The sequence below is a fragment of the Mustelus asterias genome, chromosome X (assembly GCF_964213995.1).
Source record: "Mustelus asterias chromosome X, sMusAst1.hap1.1, whole genome shotgun sequence".
NCBI classification, from domain to species: domain Eukaryota; kingdom Metazoa; phylum Chordata; class Chondrichthyes; order Carcharhiniformes; family Triakidae; genus Mustelus; species Mustelus asterias.
In genome coordinates, this window is record NC_135834.1 from 873212 (window position 1) to 897778 (window position 24567).

A 24567-nucleotide genomic window follows, 5' to 3' on the forward strand; every position below is an offset into this window, starting at 1 on the left:
CAAGGCTGGGAGTTCAAGTGCCGGGTTTCAGATGTTTCAGGAGGGACAGGGAAGGAGGCGAAAGAGGTGGGGGAGTGGCACTGTTGATCAGGGATAGTGTCACAGCTGTAGAAAAGATGGATGCCACGGAAGGATTGTCTACGGAATCTCTGTGGTGGAGATTAGGAACAGGAAGGGGTCGGTAACTTGACTGGGTGTTTTCTACAGGCCGCCCAATAGTAGCAGGGATGTGGAGGAGCAGACTGGGAAGCAGATTCTGGAGAGATGTGAGAATAACAGAGTGGTCGTGATGGGAGATTTTAATTTCCCAAATATCGATTGGAATATCCCTAGGGTAAGGGGTTTAGATGGAGAGGAATTTGTTAGGTGTGTTCAGGAGAGCTTCCTGACACAGTATGTGGATAAGCCTACAAGAGGAGAGGCTGTGCTTGATTTGGTATTAGGGAATGAACCTGGGCAGGTGTCAGATCTCTCAGTGGGAGAGCATTTTGGGGATAGTGATCATAACTCTATCTCCTTTACATTAGCATTGCAGAGAGATAGGATCAGTCAAGCTAGGAAAGGGTTTATCTGGAGTAAGAGCAACTATGATGCTATTAGGCAGGAAATTAGAGGCATAAATTGGAAGGAGGTTTTCTCAGGGAAATGTACGGAAGAAATGTGGCAAGTTTTCAAGGAAAATTTGTCTGGAGCTCTGCACGGCAATGTTCCGGTGCGACAGGGGAGTTATGGTAGGTTACAGGAACCGTGGTGCACGAAAGCTGTAACGGATTTAGTCAGGAAGAAAAGAAAAGCCTACAAAAGGTTCAGGGAGCTAGGTAATGTTAGAAATCTAGAAGAGTATATGACTAGTAGGAAGGAACTAAAGAGGGAAATTAGAAGAGCCAGGAGGGGACATGAGAAGGCCTTGGCAGACAGGATAAAGGAAAACCCCAAGGCATTCTACAAGTATGTGAAGAGCAAGAGGATAAGATGTGAAGGAGTCGGACCTATCAAATGTGACGGTGGGAAAGTCTGTATTGAACCGGTTGAAATAGCAGAGGTACTCAATGAATAATTTGCTTCAGTATTCACAGTGGAAAAGGATCTTGGTAGTTGCAGTGCAGACTTGAAGTGGACTGAGAAGATTGAGCATGTGGGCATTGGGAAAGAGGATGTGTTGGAGCTGTTGAAAAGCATCAAGTTAGATAAATCGCCGGGACCGGATGGGATGTACCCCAGGTTACTGTGGGAGGCGAAGGAAGAGATTGCTGATCCTCTGGCGATGATCTTTGCGTCGTCAATGGAGACGGGAGAGGATTGGAGGATGGCGGATGTGGTTCTGTTATTCAAGAAAGGGAGAAGAGTTAGCCCAGGAAATTATAGACCGGTGAGTCTAACCTCAGTGGTAGGTAAGTTGATGGAGAAGATCCTGAGAGGCAGGATTTATGAACATTTGGAAAGGAATAGTATGATCAGAAGTAGCCAGCACGGCTTTGTCCGAGGCAGATCATGCCTTACAAGTCTGATTGAGCTTTTTGAAGATGTGACTAGACACTTAGACGGGGGAAGAGCGGTAGATTTGGTTTATATGGATTTCAGTAAGGCGTTTGATAAGGTGCCCCATGCAAGGCTTATGGAGAAAGTGAAGGGTCATGGGATACAAGGGGACGTTGCTTTGTGGATTCAGAACTGGCTTGCCCACAGAAGGCAAAGAGTGGTTGTAGATGGGTCTTTTTCAGAGCGGAGGTTGGTCACCAGTGGGGTGCCCCAGGGATCTGTTCTGGGACCGTTGCTCTTTGTGATTTTTATAAATGACCTGGATGAGGAAGTGGAAGGATGGGTTGGCAAGTGTGCTGATGACACAAAGGTTGAAGGTATTGTGGATAGTGTAGAGGGATGTCAGCAGTTGCAACAAGACATAGATAAGATGCAAGACTGGGCGGAGAAGTGGCAGATGGACTTCAACCCAGATAAGTGTGTGGTGGTTCATTTTGGCAGGTCGAATAGGATGGAAGGATATAATATTACGGGTAAGACGCTTGGCAGTGTGGAAGAACAGAGGGATCTTAGGGTCCGGGTTCATAGGACGCTCAAAGCGGCGTCGCAGGTAGAGGCTGTGGTTAAGGAGGCGTATGGAATACTGGCCTTCATCAATAGAGGAATTGAGTTTAGAAATCGGGAGATAATGCTGCAGCTGTATAGGACCCTGGTCAGACCCCACCTGGAGTACTGTGCCCAGTTCTGGTCGCCTCATTACAGAAAGGATGTGGAAGCCATAGAACGGGTGCAGAGGAGATTTACGAGGATGTTGCCGGGATTAAGTGGTATGCCTTATGAGGATAGGTTGAGAGAGCTCGGTCTATTCTCCTTGGAGAGGCGAAGGATGAGAGGTGACCTGATAGAGGTGTATAAGATGTTGAGAGGTATTGATCGAGTGGATTCTCAGAGGCTTTTACCCAGGGCTGAAATGGTTGTCACGAGAGGCCACAGGTTTAGGGTGCTGGGGAGTAGGTATAGAGGAGATGTGAGGGGTAAGTTTTTCACTCAGAGGGTGGTGGGTGCGTAGAATTGGCTGCTGGTAGTGGTGGTGGAAGCGGATTCGATTGAGTCTTTTAAGAGACTTTTGGATAGGTTCATGGAGGTTAGTAAGATAGAGGGTTATAGATGAGCCTAGAAGGTAAGGAAATTGTTCGGCGCAACTTGTGGGCCGAAGGGCCTGTTTGTGCTGTAGCTTTTCTATGTTCGATGTTCTAAGTCTTTTAAGCACTGCCATTAATTGCATAATTGACTCCCCCTCCTCTTGGTTTCTTTTATTGAATCTAAAGTACACTGCAATCACCAGAGGTTTCGATGCTTGCAGAATCTCCACAATCTGTTTGTACATTTTAGTGCCGGGTTTGTCAGGTTGGACTAAGCTACGGAAGAGATGAAACGATTCCCCCCCTCCGCCCCCACCACGCTCAGGAAGGTGGGCACCATATGCCTTCAGCTTTTTGTTTGCCTGTGCAAAATAATCAAAACACTTGGTATAAGAGCTCCATCACTCCACATTTTCATCCAAATGGTCCCACAATGCTGAGAACTTCTGCCATTTACTTTACCTAAGCAGGTTTCCCATATGCACACTTCGCACCGGCGTTTCCAGCAGCTACCTCAATTCCCTTACACACAAGGTATCTAATCGAGTTTCAGCCTCTTATTTATCACAGCCAATATAATTTGCTTGCAGAGTATCGTCTACTCACGTCCACCCATTAGTCTTCATAGGACATGTGAAAGTTTTCTTTTTTAATTTGGTTAATTTTCTTCTTTCCAACTGGCGAGTAAGTGCACGTCCATAGTCCTCATTGCCAGTTTTTATTGTGTATTGGATACGTGATATGCTGGGTAGACTTTGGTTAAAAATGAATGGAGCTTTATTAATGCTGTGTGACCTTTTCCTCTTCTCTTTCTGTTTCTTGCACTAGGTCTATTACATAATTTCCAGTGCATCCATTAATACAGCAGAGCTTTGCATGAGCCAGTGGGAATAAATACAAATACATAACACTGATCTAAAAACAGAAAGTGCTGGATAAACTCAGCAGGTCTGGCAGCATCTGTGGAGTAAGGAGTCTCACAACACCAGGTTAAAGTCCAACAGGTTTATTTGGTAGCAAATACCATAAGCTTTCGGAGCACTGCTCCTTCAGAAGGAGCAGTGCTCCGAAAGCTTATGGTATTTGCTACCAAATAAACCTGTTGGACTTTAACCTGGTGTTGTGAGACTTCTTACTGTGCTTACCCCAGTCCAACGCCGGCATCTCCACAGCATCTGTGGAGACAGAAACAGAGTTAACGTTTTGAGTCCATGTGACTCTTCTTCAGAGCTAAAGAGGAGTAGAAATGAATAATTGGAGAGGGGTGTTGGAGAAGCTGGAGCAGAATAAAAGGTCAGGGATAGGTCGGAGCTAAGGAGAGATTGACAAAGATGTAATGGACACAAGACAAAAGAGGTGTTAATGGCAGCATTAAGGACTAAAGAAGGTGCTGACAGTGGCATAACGGTAAGATAGCAGAATGTGTTACTAGGAGATCAAAGATCATGCTCCCTTCAGCTCTGAAGAAGTCATATGGACTCGAAACATTAATTCTGTTTCTGTCTTCACAGCTGCTGCCAGGCCTGCTAAGTTTATCCAGCAGTTTCTGTTTTTATATAGAATCATAGAATTCCTACAGTACAGAAGGAGGCCTTTGGCCCATCTGGGAAGGTGTTACCTAGATGCCAAAAATTAAAGCGTGTTTGGGTAACATTATCAGCTAGAAATGCTCCATCTGGCACTAAATAAATTTTTCTTTGCTTTTATCATTTGGTGGCAGCCACCGCTTAGGCCAGAGGGCTGAAATAGACGTTATACCCTTCCTTTTTAGGCAGCCATTGGTGATGCCTGTCAAATGCTTCAAAAAATGTCAGAAGTTTTTCAAGCATCCTTTGAACATTAGCTCCCATAGTTGGTTCTCATTGCACTCATTTCAGGCCCAAGGTCCAATTTCTTTCTGGTCTGCATTGCTCAGCAACACCTGTGCAACATAGATAGACACGAAATCCTGAGAGCAGGTTAATCTTTATGAAACTTGAACTGAAACTAGCCAATTTGATCAAAGGCTAAACTTGTGAACACAATGTAGAAATGTTGAAAAATTGGGATTATGCATTAGGCTTTGCGGAAAGGATCACCTAGGAATTGTCTAGCAGAACTCTGTAACTCAGCACAAAGCAACACTGAATTTCAAGAGACACTGATGTGACAGAATTATTTGCCCATGTGAAGGGTTAACACTTACACGGATTCGAATCATAGAATCCCTACAGTGCAGAAGGCCATTCAGCCCATCGAGCCTGCACCGACAACAAGCCCACCCAGGCCCTATCTCCATAACCCTACATATTTACCCTGATACTAAGGGACAATTCAGCATGGCCAATCAACCTAACCTGCACATCTTTGGAGTGTGTGAGGAAACCCATGCAGACACGGGGAGAATGTTTCCTCCCACGTTCCAAAGATGTGTAGGTTAGGTGGATTGGCCATGCTAAATTGCCCCTTAATGTCTAAAGATGTGCAGGTTAGGGGGCAGTGGCCATGCTAAATTGCCCCTTAGTGTCCCAAGATGCATAGGTTAGATTGATTGACCATGGTAAATGTGTGGGGTTACAGGGATAGAGCAGGGGAGAGGGCCTGGGTATGATACTTTTTCAGAGAGTCAGTGCAGACTCAATAGGCTGAATCGCCTCTTCTGCACTGTAGGGATTCTATGATTCCATTCTAAATGGTCTCTTTCTGTTTTGCAACTTCTATGTATTTAATTTCAATCAGAAGATGAACGTTTTAACATCATTACTGAACCTGGCAACAAGCCTTTCTGGTGTGCAACTCTGTTTGCTAGAAGAATAAATGATGCAGGATGTTACAAGTATGTTTGAAAGCAATATATCCCCATAATAAGACACAGGTTGGCCACAAGTCAACATTCCCACATGGTGACTTCCTGATTTCAGACATCATTAGTGAGAGAAGGCATTGTTTTAACAGAAAATCCCTGGTTCAATCTGTGCTGAATTAGCTGATCTCAGTTGTGGCAATAGTAGGGTTCTACAATTGGCCTCAATAAGTTTCATTTCCTTATAAAGCAGCCTTGACGATGAAACAACTTTAAAGGTGAAATTCACACCTGCTCACCCTTCTCTCTGAGCTCACTGACCTACACTGGCTCCAGATCCAGTAATACCTCAAACTTAAATTCACATTTTTCTTTTCGAATGACTTTGCTGTCTGTAATCTTTTCCAGCCTCACAACCCTCTATCAAATCATAGAATATCATAGAATCCCTACAGTGCAGAAGGAGGCCATTCGGCCCATCAAGTCAATTTTTTTTAACCTGGCCAATCAACCTAACCCGCGCATCTTTGGACTGTGGGAGGAAACCGGAGCACCCGGAGGAAACCCACGCAGACACGAGGAGAATGTGCAAACTCCACACAGACAGTGACCCGAGCCGGGAATCGAACCCGGGACCCTGGAGCTGTGAAGCAGCAATGCTAACCACTGTGCTACCGTTTCTGACTCTGGCCTCTTTTGCATCTTGAGTTTTAAAAAAAATTACTCCACTCTTAAAGTTAGAAAGTCGCTTCAATGTGGACCAGGAAAACACAAATCCATCTTCTTGTTTGCTCCAAAAATCAAATTCAAATTGAATCCAATTCATGGTCCCCACAAGAGACACAAACAAGATCCAAGCTGACAAGATAAGGCATTGCATCCCATCTTGGGCTTGATCTGATGTTTGATCTGAGCCAAAAGGCTTTTAAAAAATATTTATTCCCAATCAAAAATCCAATTTGGCCCAATCAGAGTCCCTACAAGAGAGACGTTACAAATCCAAGCTGACAAGACAGCCCATTCCTCATGTCTTAGGCTCGATCAAACAAGATCAAAGCTGATAGGAGGAGGCATTGCATCCCCTCCCGATCTTGATCTGAGTTTCATCTTAGCCAAAAGGCCGAGATGGCTTTAAAAAATTGCTTCAGGTGAAGACTCAGTGTAACCTCATTGACTTCTATCAAGTGCAGAATCAGATTCTACACTTGATCTTAGCCAAAAGGCTTCTTTTTTGTTTATATCCAATTCAATCCAATCAAAGTCCAATTCAAAGTCTGAGCAAGTGAGACATGATGTGGAGATGCCGGCGTTGGACTGGGGTAAGCACAGCAAGAAGTCTCACAACACCAGGTTAAAGACATTCCCGATCCAAGCTGACAAGACAGGCTTCCCACTCCCTGTCTTGGGCTTGATCTACATGATCCAAGCTGATTGGAGCAGGCAGTGCACCTTCTCCAAGGCTTGATCTCATTTGCATCTTAGCCAAAAGGCCTAGATGCCGCTTTAAAAAATTGCTTCAGGTGAAGCCGCAGTGTAACCTCATGACTTCAACCAAGTGCAGGATGCCAAAACTACACTTGATCTTAGCCTTAGCCAAAAGGCTTAGCCTCACCCACCAGTGACTGTGCCTTCAGCTGTGTCGGCCCTAACCTCAGAAATTTCTTCCGAAACTTCTCTTTCCTCCTTTAACACGTTCCATGAAAACTATTTCTTTGATCAAACTTTTAGTCACTTGTCCTAACATCTTCTTTGACCTGGTGCCAATTTTTGATTGACTATGCTGCTGTGAAGCGTCTACTAAAAGTGCTGGATAAATGCAAATTGTTGTTGAAAGTCAGATTAGCATGATGCTGGGTAACACGCTGCAACTGCACTTTATCGCTGTAAATTAATATCTTTAATAAAACATCAAAACTCATGAACTTACATTTATATATCAAAAGTACATTTTTACTTGCGATTTTAAATTTATTGTTTGTATCCCTTCAAAAGGGGATGCTTTATTTTGATACTTGATGGTCCTAATTTTGTGCTAGCAATCGCTTCCATGTCTTTAAAAATCTTAGTAAGAAGTTTAACAACACCAGGTTAAAGTCCAACAGGTTTATTTGGTAGCAAAAGCCACAAAAGTTAAAGTCCAACAGGTTTATTTGCTACCAAATAAACCTGTTGGACTTTAACCTGGTGTTGTTAAACTTCTTACTGTGTTTACCCCAGTCCAACGCTGGCATCTCCACTTTAAAAATCTTGTCAATTTCTCGAGTAATTCACAGGCGCTGGACTCCGCTAATGCAGTGCCTGGGCCTCCAGGAGTCGCCCTCACGGTCAAAAGTCCAGGATCTGAAGCCCGGGGCGGGGAGGATTGTGACAGATGTGGGTGGGGAGAGAGAAAATAAACACACCGGGTTAAGCTTCTTCCGCCCCTGCATATTTCCACAAGGAGCAGTTCCAAGTGCCGATCTCCCGACGGCTTTGTGTGGAGCGGAGGCCTGCAGCTGATATACAGGGAACGGGTTGCAGACGCGCCGCTAACGTGCTCGGGCCAAAGAGTGCATTGGACGGCTTTAACCCCCTGAACTGACAGCCTCCAGGAAATCCCGGTCTCTCTGGGCCAACTGGTGTAAGTGTTCAGCTCGTGTATTATGCTTCTATCGGTGGACTCCACGTAGTGCAGTATTAATAGCGCCGTGTAATGTTCCTGGAGTAAAAGTCCAGAGGCCTGGATTAATGTCTATCCAATATATCATCCCAGTTCCACTTCAACATTGCACTTAACTGAAGTGGTCCAGCAAGTCAGTTAGGGCAACTGGGGATAGACAATAAATGCTGGTCTTGCTAGTGACACCCACATCTTTTAACACGTAGTTCCACTTTATAAAAAATATTTTTGTCACCAATCTTCTATCAGAAGCAAGGTGGTTGAACAATGAAATATTCGGAGCAGTTTTTCTATGACTGATCATGATGCTGTCTCAAGCAGCAACGACTCTGAGAAGTGGTGGTCAGTGTTGTTGGACTGGCTCTCAGGGTTCAAGAGGTAAATGTGAATTTATGAATGTAGCACATTAGGAAGTACTCTGTACAGAATGTTGGTTTGGAGGCTATCTCAAACAGTTCTAATGCACAGAAGGAGCACTATTAGATTTGGATTCTGTGAACCCAGCACCATGAGTTGACTCCGTGTTTATGTTGTTAAATTGGGGTTCCATACATCGGTGCCACATTTCTAATGCAGTTTTTCCTGGGTTTAACAGAGCAAAGATTCGAGGAGCTACCTCACATCCCTCTAATTAAAAGGTCATCAATAAAGAAGTGCCTGAAGTGAACATATAGCTTCAGGAATAATACTTGGATTATTAAACTCTCCCACGTTTTCGAGTAATCTTGATATATATTACACAGTTGTTTTGGCTTGTTGTGTAGAGAAATTCAGAAACCAATTCTGCAGCAACAACATCCCATAAATACCAATAAAATGGATGATCAGTTTATCTTTTTTGGGAGGTATTGGGTGAAGCTGGAACACTGGCCAGGGTGCTGGACAAGCTTTCTCTTCAAATAGTACTGGGGAATATTTAAAGTCCAACTAAACAGGGAGATGTGACCTTTGTTTGACATTTCATTGAAAGGCAATACCTCTGATAAAGCAGCACTCCATTGAAGTGTCAGTCCAAATCATGTGCCCTTGTTTTGTGGCCGCTTGAACCCATATTTCAGACATACCAAACTGACATGATGTCTCTGTTAATGTTCAGATTATGTTCATCAGATCTGCTTGTCTGAGAACCAAGCTCCAGAATACAGTAGAATACTTGGGCTGTAATGTACTTTTACATGTTGTTTGATTTGATTTATAATTGTCACATGTATTAACATACAGTGAAAAGTATTGTTTCTTGCGCGCTATACAGACAAAGCATACCGTTCATAGAGAAGGAAAGGAGAGAGTGCAGAATGTAGTGTTACAGTCATAGCTGGGGTGTAGAGAGAGATCAACTTAATGCAAGGTAAGTCTATTCAAAAGTCTGACAGCAGCAGGGAAGAAGCTGTTCTCGAGTCGGATGGTATGTGACCTCAGACTTTTGTATCTTTTTCCCGACAGAAGAAGGTTGAAGAGAGAATGTCCGGGGTGCTGGGGTCCTTAATTATGCCGGCGGCTTTGACGAGGCAGCGGGAAGTGTAGACAGTGTCAATGGATGGGAGGCTGGTTTGCGTGATGGATTGGGCTACATTCACGACCTTTTGTAGTTCCTCGCGGTTTTGGGCAGAGCAGGAGCCATACCAAGCTGTGATACAACCAGAAAGAATGCTTTCTATGGCGCATTGTAAAAGTTGGTGAGAGTCGTAGCTGACATACCAAATTTCCTTAGTCTTCTGAGAAAGTAGAGGCATTGGTGGGGCTTTCTTAACTATAGTGCCGGCATGGGGGACTAGGACAGGTTGTTGGTGATCTAGACACCTAAAAACCTGAAGCTCTCGACCCTTTCTACTTCGTCCCCATTGATGTAGACAGGGGCATGTTTTCTTTTACACTTCCTGAAGTTGATGACATGTTGGAATAAATGTTAAAGTTTATTAGTGTCAGGAGTAGGCTTACATTAACACTGCAATGAAGTTACTGTGAAAATCCCCTAGTCGCCACACTCCGGCGCCTGTTCGGGTACATTGAGGGAGAATTTAGCATGGCCAATGCACCTAACCAGCATGTCTTCCAGACTGTGGGAGGAAACCAAAGCACCTGGAGGAAATCTAGGCAGACACGGGGAATGTGCAGACTTAGAAAGAATCTTAGAAACCCTACAGCACAGAAAGAGGCCATTCGGCCCATCGAGTCTGCACCGACCACAATCCCACCCAGGCTCTACCCCCATGTCCCTACATATTTAACCAACTAATCCCTCTAACCTACGAATCCCAGGACACTAAGGGCAATTTAGCATGGCCAATCAACTTAACCTGCACATCTTTGGACTGTGGGAGGAAACCGGAGCACCCGGAGGAAACCCACGCAGACACAAGGAGAATGTGCAAACTCCACACAGACAGTGACCCAAGCCGGGAATCGAACTCAGGTCCCTGGAGCTGTGAAGCAGCAGTGCTAACTACTGTGCTGCCCCTAGACTCCGCACAGATAGTGGGTCCCTGGCACTGTGAGGCAGCAGTGCTAACCACTCTGCCACCATGCTGTGAAGCTTTTCCTCTTGCATTCTGTCATAACTCCTCTACTTACTCTCTCTCTCTCTTCTTCTCCCACCCACCGCCCCCCCCCCCCCCCCCCCCCGCCTGCCCCCCTTGCCCCGACTGCATTTTGGAATTGCACAAAGGCCGTTCAGAGTCAATTGCTTGTGTTGGCTGTAGTGTCTGTCAATGACGTCCTGTTGAACTAAGATTTTCCACTCAACAACGTTTATTGGGTTTCATTTGGTTTGGGTCTGACTGAATCAAAAAAGTGTTTAGATATTCAGGTGCTGAGTACGTTAGTCCAATTTTGGGGACAGCAATTTGTATGCCTGAAAGCCAGACAATAATGCTACCCACTCAAATTCTAGATGAAACTCCTAAAACATCTTGTATATTACACCAGGCCCACCCTGCTGTTCTTTTACCAGGAAGTAAGGTTTCTAAAGAATGTTCCACAGCCATTTGGTCCCTGAATATGGTGACTAATACAGGGATTTTAGAGAGGGTGCCGAGGAGGGTGACATGGATGACATTGAGCTTTAGTATTTATGTAGACAGACCCCAAAATTTGGGTTTATTTACTTCAGATAAGTGCAGAATTAGAGGGGTTGTGAATGAAGTTTTTAAAATGAAGAGCATTGATGAGTCTAGTTAGATAAATCAATTGAGATAGATGTGGATAATATATGCCTATAAACCTGCAGTTCTGAAACAAAATATGAGGTCTCAATTTAAATTTCCTTGCTTGTTGCCAGAGGCGTGATGGGCCAAATAGCCTCCTTTGCTCTATGATACTGTGAAGTGCAGCACAGTGAGAGGGATTCCTATAGGTGACCTTGTCTGTTAATTGTAGTTTAATCTGAAATCTCTAATGAAGTAAAACAAATAAATTCCAATGTGCAGATGTCTGACCACAAAAATACATAACACAAGACCGGAGTTCAATTCTGCCTAGAAAATAGATAGATTAGAATGAGTCAGGTTAATTGATGTTTAGTGTAATGGTACTTTACAGATTAAATGTATGTGACTCTCCCATTATCACTCAAATGAGCCCTTGCTTAACTGCAATGTTCTTGAGGTGAAAGTTTTTTTTAAATTCCACTTGGAGATATGATCATAATGTTATTATGGTGAATACTCAGTCCCCTTTATACTGTTTTAACTTGGAAAATTATATGATAACATTTGAGGGGAAAAAAAACCATGATGGAAAGTCTTTCAGTGGAGGCATTTTTCCTGTGGTTGTACTGGAATACCTGTAGTGGTTTCTGGTCAGGACACACTACCGGTCTGGCAGCTATTTGAGGAATATCACTGTGGTATGTACAGTATATAATCCTTACTGGCGCCCCATGTCCTGTCTTATGTGTTCTACAGAAAATTGAGTTTGATATATTTGTAATCCTTGTTTAGATTTTTCTATGTAGGACTCTTATCAGATATAACTCAATCACACTGAGCCTGCAGTACACCAGATGTTAGTGAACCAAAATCACAACACTTAACACTTAACCAAGTTCACCAATTTTCAATAGCATAAAGAGTGACAGCGAACTTTGTCTTTCAGTTGCTGACTAACCTACTGTGCATTGTCAACATTTTCAGAGAGGCTTGAAAATGTTAGAATGAAGGATATTGATATTAGGTAGCCTGATATATTTATTATGCTCCATATTAAGGCCTAAAGGCAAGTAAAGTATTGCTTTATGAGACTAGGAAGTAGTAAGCTATATGGTTGGGTTTGAATCGTTCAATAATGCATTTAGTGCAAATCTTGCTGAATCTAGATTGCTGCCTGAGGGGAGACAACTGTACATTTACTTCGGGTGGGGGGGTGGAGGCAGTGTTTCTCTTTTGATATTATGTTTTTGATTTGATTTATTATTGTCACGTATTAGTATACAGTGAAAAGTATTGTTTCATGCGCTATGCAGACAAAGCATACCATACATAGTGAAGCAAAGGAGAGAGTGCAGAATGTAGTGTTACAGTCATAGCTAGGGTGTAAAGAAAGATCAACTTAATACGGGGTAGGTCCATTCAAAAGTCTGGTGGCAGTCGGGAAGAGGATGTTCTTGAGTCAGTTGGTACATGTCCTCGAGTCAGTTGGTACATGTCCTCAGACTTTTGTATCTTTTTAGCAGGGAGTTGTGTGTCCTGGCCAACATTCTTCTCTGACGCCCTCCCCTCAAAAGTCATTTACCACATTGCTGCTTGTGTGATCATACTGTGCATAAGATGGCTGTTACATCTTCCTACATAGTCAGTCACCTCAATTCAAAATTGGGCATTGTACCTGAAGTGCTTTGAGATGTTTGAGAAATGTGATAAGCTGCTTTATTAATACACATCTTTCTTTAAATTAGCTGATTAGTGACAGGCTGGAAGTAAACCTCGTGTGTTTTTTTTCCACATATTGTACACACCATCTGAAGCAGGACAATCTGGTACTGAATTAAAATATCAACAGCCTGGTTAGAGGAGGGGAGATTTGTGTGGTGACCTGCAAATCCTTTGCTGTCTTCAGTTTGCTCCATTTTCATCAAGCAAAAGATTTCACACGTGGGGAAACCACAGAAACTCTTTCAGAAAGAATGTGCTTTTCAAGAAACTCAGAAAACAATTTCTCTATTGGTTAACTGACAAAATTGTCCTCTGACTGCTGAGAATTGGCCTGCTGTTACATTTTCAATCAGTGATAAAAGAAAGACTGCTCAGTACTGCCAAATTGTGTGCGCAGTCAGACAGAAAGGAAAAAACGACAATGAAACCTTAATATCCAAAGACGTGCTGGTTAGGTGCATTGGCCGTGCTAAATTCTCCCTCAGTGTACCCGAACAGGCGCTGGAGTGTGGTGACTAGGGGATTTTCATAGTAACTTCATTGCAGTGTTAATGTAAGCCTACTTGTAACTAATAAATAAACTTTATATAACCTTTGAATCTGGCGGTTTGTGTGAGGTTGTTTTATGTATAATAAAATTGTAATTGTCGACACAGGTCACTGAACTAATAATCCAGACACCCAAGGGTAATCCCCCAGGGATCCAGTTTGAATCCCATCATGGCAGATGGTGAAATTTGAATTCAATAAAAATCTGGAATTAAAGGTATGATGATGACCATGAAACCTTAACCCAACTGATTCACTAATGTCCTTGAGGGGAAAAAAATCTGCCATCCTTACCTGGTCTGGCCTACATGTGACCCCAGATCCACAGCAATGTGGTTGACTATTAAATTACCTCTGAAATGACCGAGCAAGCCTCTCAGTTTAAGGGCAATTAGGGATGGGCAGTAGGTGCTGGGCCAGTCAGCGACACCCACATCCCATCAATAATTTTTTTTTAAAAAGCTAGGATCAGGCTATCAAATTTTATTTTTTGAGATATGGAAAAATTATTTCCCTAATTTTGCCTGTTATAATAGGGATTGGGTGTCTACCCAGCTGCAATATCCTATTTATTTTGTGCAATTTAGAAAACCTCTTGGACAATAGGAACCTATCACCTGCCTTAACATTTCTGTTTTGTTTTTTTAAGCAGTGCTTAAAAGGTTCCCACTTTGCAGCAATGGCCAGTATCCTAACTGCGTTGATTTGTGCTTCTGAGAAATCAGCAAATATTGCTCGAGCTTGTAAACGCGAGGAGGCACTGTTCCAGCTTCTGATTGAAGAGAAGAAAGGACCAGATAAAAATAAGAAGTTTGTACAAGATTTCAAGACTCTGGCAGATGTCATCATTCAAGAAGTCATTAAGAATGACATTGCAGAAAAGGTACTGGCTGTACTCGAACAGCAGGCTGGGTGAAACACTGCACAAGAACCATTTTGTCCGGTTTCAAATAAGAGATCCCCTTTCTGTAATCAGTAATATCAATGCAGTCCCCAAGTCACATGAACACTTATTCCAAAACTGCATTCAAATGTTCCACTCATTTATCTTGCTCAGGTGCAGTGTTAAATGGAACCATCATGATGGAGAGTCAAGGGTTGAGGCATTTCCAGAGTGATGCAATGGAAACATGACATTGTCTCTGACTCAGTTTATCTGATGTGAGTTAGAATCCAAGGCTGGCATTTGAAGAATATTCCACTTCTTCTGAGGGTTGGCTTACCAGGTTTTGGTATCTCAACTTAATGAGCAAGAAGGTTGCTCCAAGAGCTTAAATAAAAACAGACGGGGGGGGGGGGGAAAGATGAAAAGGAATCCCTTCAGAACAAGTTCTCTTTATGGTGCTGTAATTTGCTGTGTAAAAATCTTTTCAAAAAGAGTTTCTTTTAGTGGTATTAACAATCACACATTGTAATTTTAAGTAAAAATGTCATGCGACATTCATCAATTTATTTTAACTGTTGGAATAATATTTCATTTGATCAGGGGATGTGTGCTGAATTATGCTATATTGGGAAAAAGAGGACTGGAAGAACTCAGTTTTCATTTTGCCCTCAATGATTCAATTTGGGGCTGGCCTGCAGAGATGACTGGTTGACGTCCCACACATACTTATTATTCTTTTTTAAATTGGATTTTTCTGGCTGCTAATTGCTTGGCTATCTTGTGTTTTATTGATTGTATGTTTAAATTATCTTCATAACTTCCAGATACTTTTGTCATTATGTGTCTGTCAAATCAGTTTCCAGAACTTGCCCCTCACATCGCTGGAGAAGAATCCAATAAGTTTGAAAATGGTTTGGGTATGTTATAAGATACGTAGTTATTCCACAATCATGTAGAACATAATCAAGTTTCCAAATGTGAGAGAGCTAAAATAATGCTGAATCAGTTGTAAGTGAATGATTGTATTCACTGACATTAATTCAGCTCCCTCATATTGACAGTTTCAGCAACTTCTTTATTTTGGTATTCCTAACACATTCCTTTTTGCTTTAATGAAAACTTCACAAAGTTCACAGAAATGGGGAAAACAAAATGAAGGGATGTTGATATCAATCATAATTCTTAGCCTTTTTTTTACTTTTAAAGTGAAGTTGCTGGCAAGACATTATTTGTGTTTTCTTGTTAGGTCGTTTGTAAACTTTTTCCCTCAAGTCAGTACCTTAGGAAGAGAAGGAATTTTTAAAAATGGGATATAGTTCCAAATGGCTGCAGGTATCCCACGGCCTCCTACAGATAGCCATTTTTCATGCATGAGCCCAGATTGGGATCATAGGAACATTAAAAACACTTTCCAACAACAGTCTTAGGACAACAACCTGAATCTCATAGTTACTGTGATCTCCTAAACTCATTAAATCACCTTAAGAGTGGTATTTTCCAGGTTTTGTTCCTCTTGAATTGGCACAAGGTTTTGGAATCTGTTTGATTTTGCCTATACCCAGAAGGTTACATGTCTTCTGCCAGGGGTGAGACACTGGGGATCACAACATAACTGTTGTGTTTTAATCACACTGTGCTTGTTTTTGAATGGAACCCGTGTGTGTCCCTTTTGTCCACTGCCACCTACAAAAAAGTTAAATGTAACAAGGAAGGCTGGCATACCTGGGCTATTCTGATCTTTTTGAACTGACATCACCACTTGAATTCTTTGGATAACTCTGATGAACTACAGTCCAGCAAAAGTCATACCTGTTCCCTTATTCCCATTACAGGTGAAACCATAACTGTGAAAGTCTGCAAAACAGAGCAAGGGACAGCAGAATTGCTGAGTAAAGTGTTAGAGGGGAATCTGAAAGCTGCTGGTCTTTTGGCCAAGTGTATTCATGAAGATGTTCACATTGATGTTCCAGACTTGCAAAAACTAACAATAGATATCCCTACTGATACCCTAGGGATCTGGGTTGATCCTATTGGTAAGTGAAGCCTTCAGCGAAAAAAAAAATCCTCATCCTGTAGTTAAGCCCTCTGTAATGTTCAGTCTCTGTAGAGACTGGTAACTTTTAAAGAGATATTCAAACTTCAAGTTAACAGCTGAAACAATCAGGTCAAGATTTCACGTTTAACACTTAAAATACGACTAAAAGACACTACTTGACTAAAACTATTTTCTTTTCATAGGCAAGTTGGGGCAAATGGGATCAAAGGTTATGGGGAAAAAGCAGGATTAGGCTGTTGAGTTGGACGATCAGCCATGATCGTAATGAATGGCGGAGCAGCCTCGAAGGACCAAATGGCCTCATCCTCCATCTTCTATGTAACTTGTATTTTCAATATAGAAGAGATTTCCCATATAAACTTTAGCTTAACCAAAAATCTCTCGCTGTGGCGTGCATTACACTGTCCCTTAAGTGGACAATCCATCCTCCAGGACCTAGTCTAGCACTATTCTCAACTCCTGATGGCTTGTTTCTTTTTCGTTTTCCCAGCTGTTTAACTTCTAATCCCAGAACTGCCTTTTGGTATGAGAGTTATACTGTAGATCATTCCCCTAGCTCTAAGCTAGGCAAATCTTCCTTTAAATCCTCACAAATTCAGTCTTCAATGAGAGCGCGAGCTCCTACCCACGTTCTGTGTGGTGAACGATAGAGCAATTTCTCTGCTTAAAGTGCAGGCCTGGTACTTCTATCACATTTTCCCTACCTCTCAAATGGCTGCAGATTGCATAAGATAAAACTGCCTTCTGTGTTATTCATGGGCTTACAAAGCAGCCTGTAATTTAAGTTCAAAATAGCTTCCTCTACCCTCTTTTTTTTAATGGAATTTTAATGGAAGAAAATAAAAGCAAGAGAAAAAAACACAACTGACTGAGACTTACTGGGACTGTATATTTCAAAGAACTGAATGAAGTTGGAATGGCAAGCTGCACTGTCATTTAAATTTAGTTAATTATACTTGGTGTCATAGAGTCATACAATGCAGAAGAGGCCCTTCAGCCCATTGAGTCTGCACCAACAAAACTACACGAAGTCTACATTATAATCCCACTTACCAGCACTTAGTCCATAGCCTTGAATGTGATGACATTTCAAGTGCTCATCCATGTACGTTTTAACGGTTTTGAGGCATCCCGCCTCTACTACCCCACCAGACAGTACATTCCAGACTCCCACCACCCTCTGGGTGAAAATTCTTTTCCTCTAAACACCCCGCCCCTCATCTTAAAATTATGCCCGCTCGTTATTGATCCTTCAACGAAGGGGGACAGCTACTTCCTATCCACCCTATCCATACACCTCAATCTTATACACCTCAATCGGGTCCCCCCTCAGCCTTCACTGCTCTAAAGAAAACAACCCAAGCTTATCCAGCCTCACTTCATAGTTCAAATGTTGCATCCCAAGCAACATCCTGGTGAATCTCCTCTATACCCTCTGCAGTGCAGTCACATCCTTCCTATAGTGAGGCTACCACAACTGCACACAGTGCTCCAGCTGTGGCCTCACCAAAGTTTTGTACAACTCCAAAATAACCTTCCTGCTCTTATAGTCTATGCCATGACTGATAAAGGCAAATGTTCAGTATGCCTTCTTAACTACCCTATTAACTTGAAGACCTTCAGGGATCTGTGGACAAGCTCCCCATGGTCCCTCTGAGCTTCCTAGTGTCCTGCCATTCATTGAGTATTCCCTTGTCTTATTACTCCTTACAAAGTGCATCACTTAGTAATTTGCAGCGTTAAATTCCATCTGCCACTGATCTGCCCATTTGACTAACCCATCTATATCTTCCTACATGCAAGACCTTCATCCTCACTATTAACCACCTTGCCAAACTTTGTCATCCACAACTTACTTATCAATTTGCCCGTCATTTTCATCTATATTGTTTATATATATATATCACAAACAATAAAGGGACCTGGCACTGATCCCTGTGGTATGCTACTGGACAACAGCCTCCAGTCACACAAACAGCCTTCTACCACCACCCTCTGTCTCCTACCACTAAGACAGTTTTGGATCCAGCTTGCTCAGTTTCCCTGGATCACGTGCTTTTACCTTCTTTATCAGACTCCTATGTGGGACCTTGCCAAAGGCTTTACTGAAATCCATATAAACTGCACTACCCTCATTGACACACCCGATCACCTCCTCAAAAAATTCAATCAAATTTGTTAGGCATGACCACCCTCTGACAAAGCCATGCTGTCTGAAGGATTTTTTATTTTAAACAATGTAATCATTTGTAAAAAACTGCCATATTTCTGTTTACAGATTCAACTAATCAGTACATCAAGGGACAACTTGAAGAGAAATTCAAAGATGGTATCCACACACACGGTCTGAAATCTGCTGCTGTACTTATTGGGGTCTTCGACAGAAACTCAGGACAGCCAATCATGGGAGTCATTAATATACCATTTCATGAAATGGACCCCAATTTAAGGTAAATTGCTTTTCGGCATTTGCTTCCAAAGAGTGCCAGCAATGGCACATGGCCAATGGAATAGTATTTTGATTAGCAAGCGCCTGTAGCAATAGATGTTGAGAGAAACATATCAAAACCAACATGCTGGAATCTGAAACAAAAACAGAAAATGCTGGAAAATCTCAGCAGGTCTGACAGCATGTGGAGAGAGAGTAGAACTTTTAGAGTCTGGGTGACCCTTTGTCAGCTCTGAGCTCTGACGAAGGGTCATCCAAACTTGAAATGTTAGCTCTATTCTCTCTCCACAGATGCTGTCAGACCTGCTGAGATTTTCCAGCATTTTCTGTTTTTGAACGAAAGACAATTGTCCCTTTCTTTTAGTGCAGTGACTTGACCTTTACATTCAGCAAACTTTCAACTCCTTTTTGCTCATGTTATAGAAGGCCATCTGTCCGCTTAACTGCATATCCAGATCACAGTTAGCTGACACAGGAATGGAACCGGATGGACCACCCGGCCTCAACTGAGGCACCGGGAATGACAACAGCAAACTCAGCCCTGCAAAATCCTCCTTATTAATATCTGGGGGCTTGTGCCAGAATTTGGAGAGCTGTCTCACAGACTAGTCAAGCAAAAGCCTGACATAGTCATATTCACGGAATCATACCTCATAGACAATGTCCCAGACACTGCTATCGCCATCCATAGGTATGTCCCAGAAACTTAACTTGGACAAGTCATACAATACTGTGGCTATAAGAGCTGGTCAATGGCTCGGAATCTTGGGGCAAGTAACTTGTCTTCTGACTCCCCAAAGCCTGTCCACCATCAACAAGGCACAAGTCAAGAGTATGATGGAATACTCTCCACTTGTCTTGGTGAGTACAGCTCCAACAACACTAAAGAGGCTTCACAGAATACTACAGAGCAAAAGAGGCCCTTCGGCCCATTGAGTCTGTACCGACGCATGAATTGTCGTGACCTGCCCACCTAATCCCATTTACCAATACTTGGCCCATAGCCCTGAACGTTATGGCGTGCCAAGTACTCATCCGGGTATTTTTAAAATGATATGAGGTATGCCACCTCCACCACCCCCGCAGGCAGTGCATTCCAGACCATCACCACCCTCTGAATAAAAAAGTTTTTCCTCAAATCCCCCCTAAACCTCCTACCTCTCACTTTTAACTTGTGTCCCCTCGTAACTGACCCTTCAACTAAGGGGAACAGCTGCTCCCTATCCACCCTGTCCATGCCCCTCATAATCTTGTTCACCTCGATCAGGTCACCCCTCTGTCTTCTCTGCTCCAACGAAAACAATCCAAGCCTATCCAACCTCTCTTTATAACTTAAATGTTCCATCCCAGACAGCATCCTGGTGAATCTCCTCTGCATCCCCTCCAGTGTGTTCACGTCCTTCCTATAATGTGGCGACCAGAACTACACACAGTGCTCCAGCTGTGACCTCACCAAAGTTCTATACAACTGCATCATGACCTCACTGCTTTTGTAATCCATACCCCGATTGATAAAGGCGAGTGTGCCATATGCCTTTTTCACCACCCTATTTACCCGCCTTTCCGCCTTCAGAGATCTATGGACAAACATGCCAAGGTCCCGTTGTTCTTCAGAACTTCCCAGTGTCAGACATTTCATAGTATACTTCCTTGTCAGATTACTCCTTCCAAAGTGCATCACCTCACACTTTTCAGGGTTAAATTCCATCTGCCACTTATCCGCCCATTTGACCATCTCGTCTATATCTTCCTGTAGCCCAAGACACTCAACCTCACTGTTAACCACCCGGCCAATCTTTGTGTCATCGACAAACTTACTGATCCTACCCCTCACAGTCATCTATGTCATTTATATAAATGACGAACAATAGGGGGCCCAGTACGGAGCCCTGTGGTACGCCACTGGTCACTGGCCTCCAGTCACTAAAGCAGCCGTCTGTCACCACACTCTGTCTCCTACCGCTAAGCCAATTATGAATCCACCTTCTCAGATCACCCTGTATCCCATGTGCATTAGCCTTCTTAATAAGTCTCCCATGTGGGACTTTGTCAAAGGCTTTGCTGAAATCCATATAAACCACATCAACCACACAACCCTCATCCACACACTTGGTTACATGCTCAAAAAATTCAATCAAATTTGTTAGGCATGACCTCCCTCTGAAAAAACCATGCTGACTATCCCTGATCAAATCTCGCCTCTCCAAATGGAGATAGATTCTCTCCTTCAGAATCTTCTCCAGCAGTTTCTCAACCTGGATGGCTTGTCCTGGACAGCTTGACACCATCCAGGACAAAACAGCCTGCTTGACTGGCACCCTATCCACAAACATCCACTCCCTCCACCACTAACGCAATATGTACCGTTTACAAGATGCACTGCAGGAACTCACCAAGGCTCCTTACATAGCACCTTCCAAACCCATGACCATCATCTTCTAAAGGAACAAGAACAGCAGACACACAGGAACAATATTGCCTGCAAGTTCCCTTCCAAGCTATTCATCATCCTGACTTGGAACTATATCACTGTTCCTTCATTATTGCTGGGTCAAAATCCTGGAACTCCCTCAGTAACAGCACTTTTGGTGTATGTACACCATGTGAACTCAAGGTGGTAGCTCACCACCACTTTGTCAAGGGCAATTAGAAATGAGCAATAAATGCTCGCCTAGCCAGCAAAACCCACATCCCTTGCCTGAATAAAAAAAATTCAAAACAATTCCAGGACTACTTAATAGAAGCAAGATCCCAGGGAGTGGAAGACAAGATAATCTCTTTAAGAAAGTAGTTCTCATTTGCTATGATAACATATAAAATTATTTTGCAGGTGGCAGGGGAAATATTACTGGGGCATTTCCTACAAGGACATCAATATCCACTCCATATCAAAACAGATACCTGCACGCAACAAAATCTCAATTGTCATGAGCTCAAGTGAGAAGGAAAGCATCAAGAAGGCATTAGCTCCTCTCTGCGGTGAAAGAATGTACTATGCCTGTGGGGCAGGATACAAGGGCTTGTGCACCATCCTTGGTTTAGTAGATGCCTATGTCTTCACAGAAGACACTACATTTAAATGGGATACTTGTGCTCCTCATGCCATCTTGAAATCTATGGGAGGGGGGATTGTCAACTTCACCAAAGCTCTGATTGAGCTAAACAATGGAGGCCCTAGCAGCTTTCCAGAGCTCCTGTACAAGAAACCTGATGAAGGAGCAAAGGAAACTGAGAAATGGGCCAATACAGGTGGCCTTGTAGCTTATAGGTCCAGAGAGCACTTAGAGGCCATTATCAATGCACTCAGTTTAACTGTAGACACTTAGGGTGACCTTTTACTTCACACTACAACTAAGGAGGAACTAATCTCTTCAAATGCCTTTTTAAAAAACTTGTACTGTCCCTATCCCATTTTTTCACAAGGTAATTAGATTTGATATACCAAATTATTTTAGAATACAAATGATATATAGGAAATGTGTACATGGTTTCCTTGATCCATCATCTTAAACTCTTGGACATGAGAAATAAGTTATTGTATAGCTAATCAGTCTATTGCTATTTTGAAATAAAATTATTTGTATATGATTTCATTTTTCAAATCACCAACAGAATAATGAGAAGTTCTCATGTAAAGTGAAAATCTGGACACTCTGGCTTTACTCATTCCAACAAATCAAAAATGCCCTCTTTGGTCTCTTAGCTATAGATCTGTCAATGCAGTTATACCTGGGCAAAATAGTTAAGAGTTTCCCATATACAAACAATGTATCATCTGTATGCCTGTGCAATGAATTCACATATATATTTTGGTTTCCAATTTTCTCCCCATCTCTCCTGATTACCTAAGTGGCCGTTTTACATGTGACCGTTGGCAGTTTATTAACCACGAGATCACAGAGCCTGTAAAATATACTATGCTTCATGTGTCCCATATGTAGACATGCACACATCTAGAGTAGGGAAACAGTAAATAGCGATTAGGAGTTGGACCCCAGCTAATTTCTCCGAATGCATAGACAACGAGGTCAACTGCTGTGTCTATGCTTTATTTTATGGGATGGGGTATATTCTCAACAATCTCTTTGTTCCTTTTAAGTCAGTGTCAATCAGTGGTGAAAATGAAATATCTACATGGTGTGTTCATGCAATAGCCATGGCAAAACTCTGAAATGGAGCCTAAATAATATAACCAAAAAACTTGGATCAGTTGCAAGGATCGTTTGCTGTCAAACTGACTTATGAACATTAGCCAATTTATCAAAACAGATTTAACTGTTGTACTGCCATTTTATGAAATTAAAGATTAGATATGTAATAGTTGCCAATAAATACTGTCTTCATTCCTATTGTTTTTTATTTTTAGAATTATTTTAAAGTATGTCATAAATAATTGAAATTGAGAAACCTAGGTGAAGACCAAGGTTGGAAGCAGAGAAAAGGAAATAAATTAACACACACAAAGTTTAGATTTTATAGATTGTAGGTGCCTTAAGATTGTAGAACAGATGGAAGGCAGAAATATCGCAGTGTGGGAGGGCCTGCAAAATAAAAAATGTAACCAGTCTTCATTTCAACAGAGAAAATATGGGGAACAGAACATCCGTGAAGAACATACGTGCAACATAATAGGAACGAGAGGAATGGCCATGACTGCTGTAGTATTCAAACAGAGACACAAGATAGGTTAAATAGAACAAAATGGGTTGATGCGACAGGTGGACCCCTGGAGTTCCCAGAGTTTGGGATTTTTGCCACTCCTATTCTTTAGCTGGATTTTTAGAACACAATTGCCCTTAAGGGCAATTAGGGTTGGGCAATAAATGGCCTAACCAGCAATGCCCACATCCCATAAATGAATTTTAAAAATTGGGTTGTGCATTTTCTAAGATTATGAACTGATACTTTCAATGAGCATGCAAATGGTCTTGCCTCGGCATAGGTTAAACATCATTTGCTGTATGGTGTTCCATATGGTGTCACATTACAGTGTCAGTGGTTGTTGTTACTTTGGAAAACTTGTGTGTTGTGGGGGGGGGGGTCAAATATTGTTTTTGGTAATATTTCAAATCTTTGAAAGCAGGCAAAATTGATTTTAAGGTGGGCTTTTGTAATAATTTGATCTCAAACAGTGGTTAGCAGTGCTGCCTCAGTGCCAAAGGCCTGGGTTCGATTCCTGGTTTGGGTCACTATCTGTGCCAAGTTTGCACGTTCTCCTCGTGTCTGCGTGGGTTTCCTCCGGGTGCTCCGGTTTCATCCCACAGTCCAAAAGACGTGCTGGTTAGATGCATTGGCCACGCTAAATTCTCCCTCAGTGTACCCGAACAGGCGCCAGAGTGTGGGCGACTAGGGGATTTTCACAGTAACTTCATTGCAGTGTGAATGCAAGCCTACTTGTGACACTAATAAATAACCTTTAAACCCAAAGGGCAAAACAGGTTTTATAATTCAGTCCTGAAAATTCCTAGATTTTACTTTCAAATGGAGATTGCTACTGAAACTGAGATTCCATAAAACATGGTTAAGGAAATTTGGGAAAGTGCCAGCACGTTTCTTTTCTCAACAATTCATAATGATTTGGGATGAATTATAATCCATCATACAGTTATGAGATCAATGGTACTAAATATTTTTTCCATCAACTCCAGCAACTAAATGCAACAGAATAGCAACAGCAACTCTCTGGAAAAAAAGACC

General features: G+C 42.4%; 2 protein-coding genes across 3 annotated transcripts in view; one reads left to right on the forward strand and one right to left on the reverse strand.

The window, feature by feature from the left end:
• The window catches only part of pan2 (poly(A) specific ribonuclease subunit PAN2), a 115769-nt gene that overhangs the window by 6750 nt on the left and 84452 nt on the right, over nucleotides 1-24567 (reverse strand). The gene's annotated exons all lie outside the window — the stretch shown is intronic.
• inpp1 (inositol polyphosphate-1-phosphatase) lies at nucleotides 7639-23218 on the forward strand. 2 transcript variants are annotated; one of them, XM_078201182.1, is made up of 6 exons: nucleotides 7639-8023; nucleotides 14132-14362; nucleotides 15222-15282; nucleotides 16198-16398; nucleotides 18700-18871; nucleotides 21701-23218. In XM_078201182.1, the coding sequence occupies exons 2-6, from the start codon at nucleotides 14159-14161 to the stop codon at nucleotides 22194-22196; spliced, it is 1134 nt and encodes a 377-aa protein (XP_078057308.1). In that variant the 5' UTR covers nucleotides 7639-8023; nucleotides 14132-14158; the 3' UTR covers nucleotides 22197-23218. The 2 variants fall into 2 exon arrangements, with proteins under 2 accessions (XP_078057308.1, XP_078057309.1); XM_078201183.1 differs by having other exon boundaries at nucleotides 7789-8023; nucleotides 14129-14362.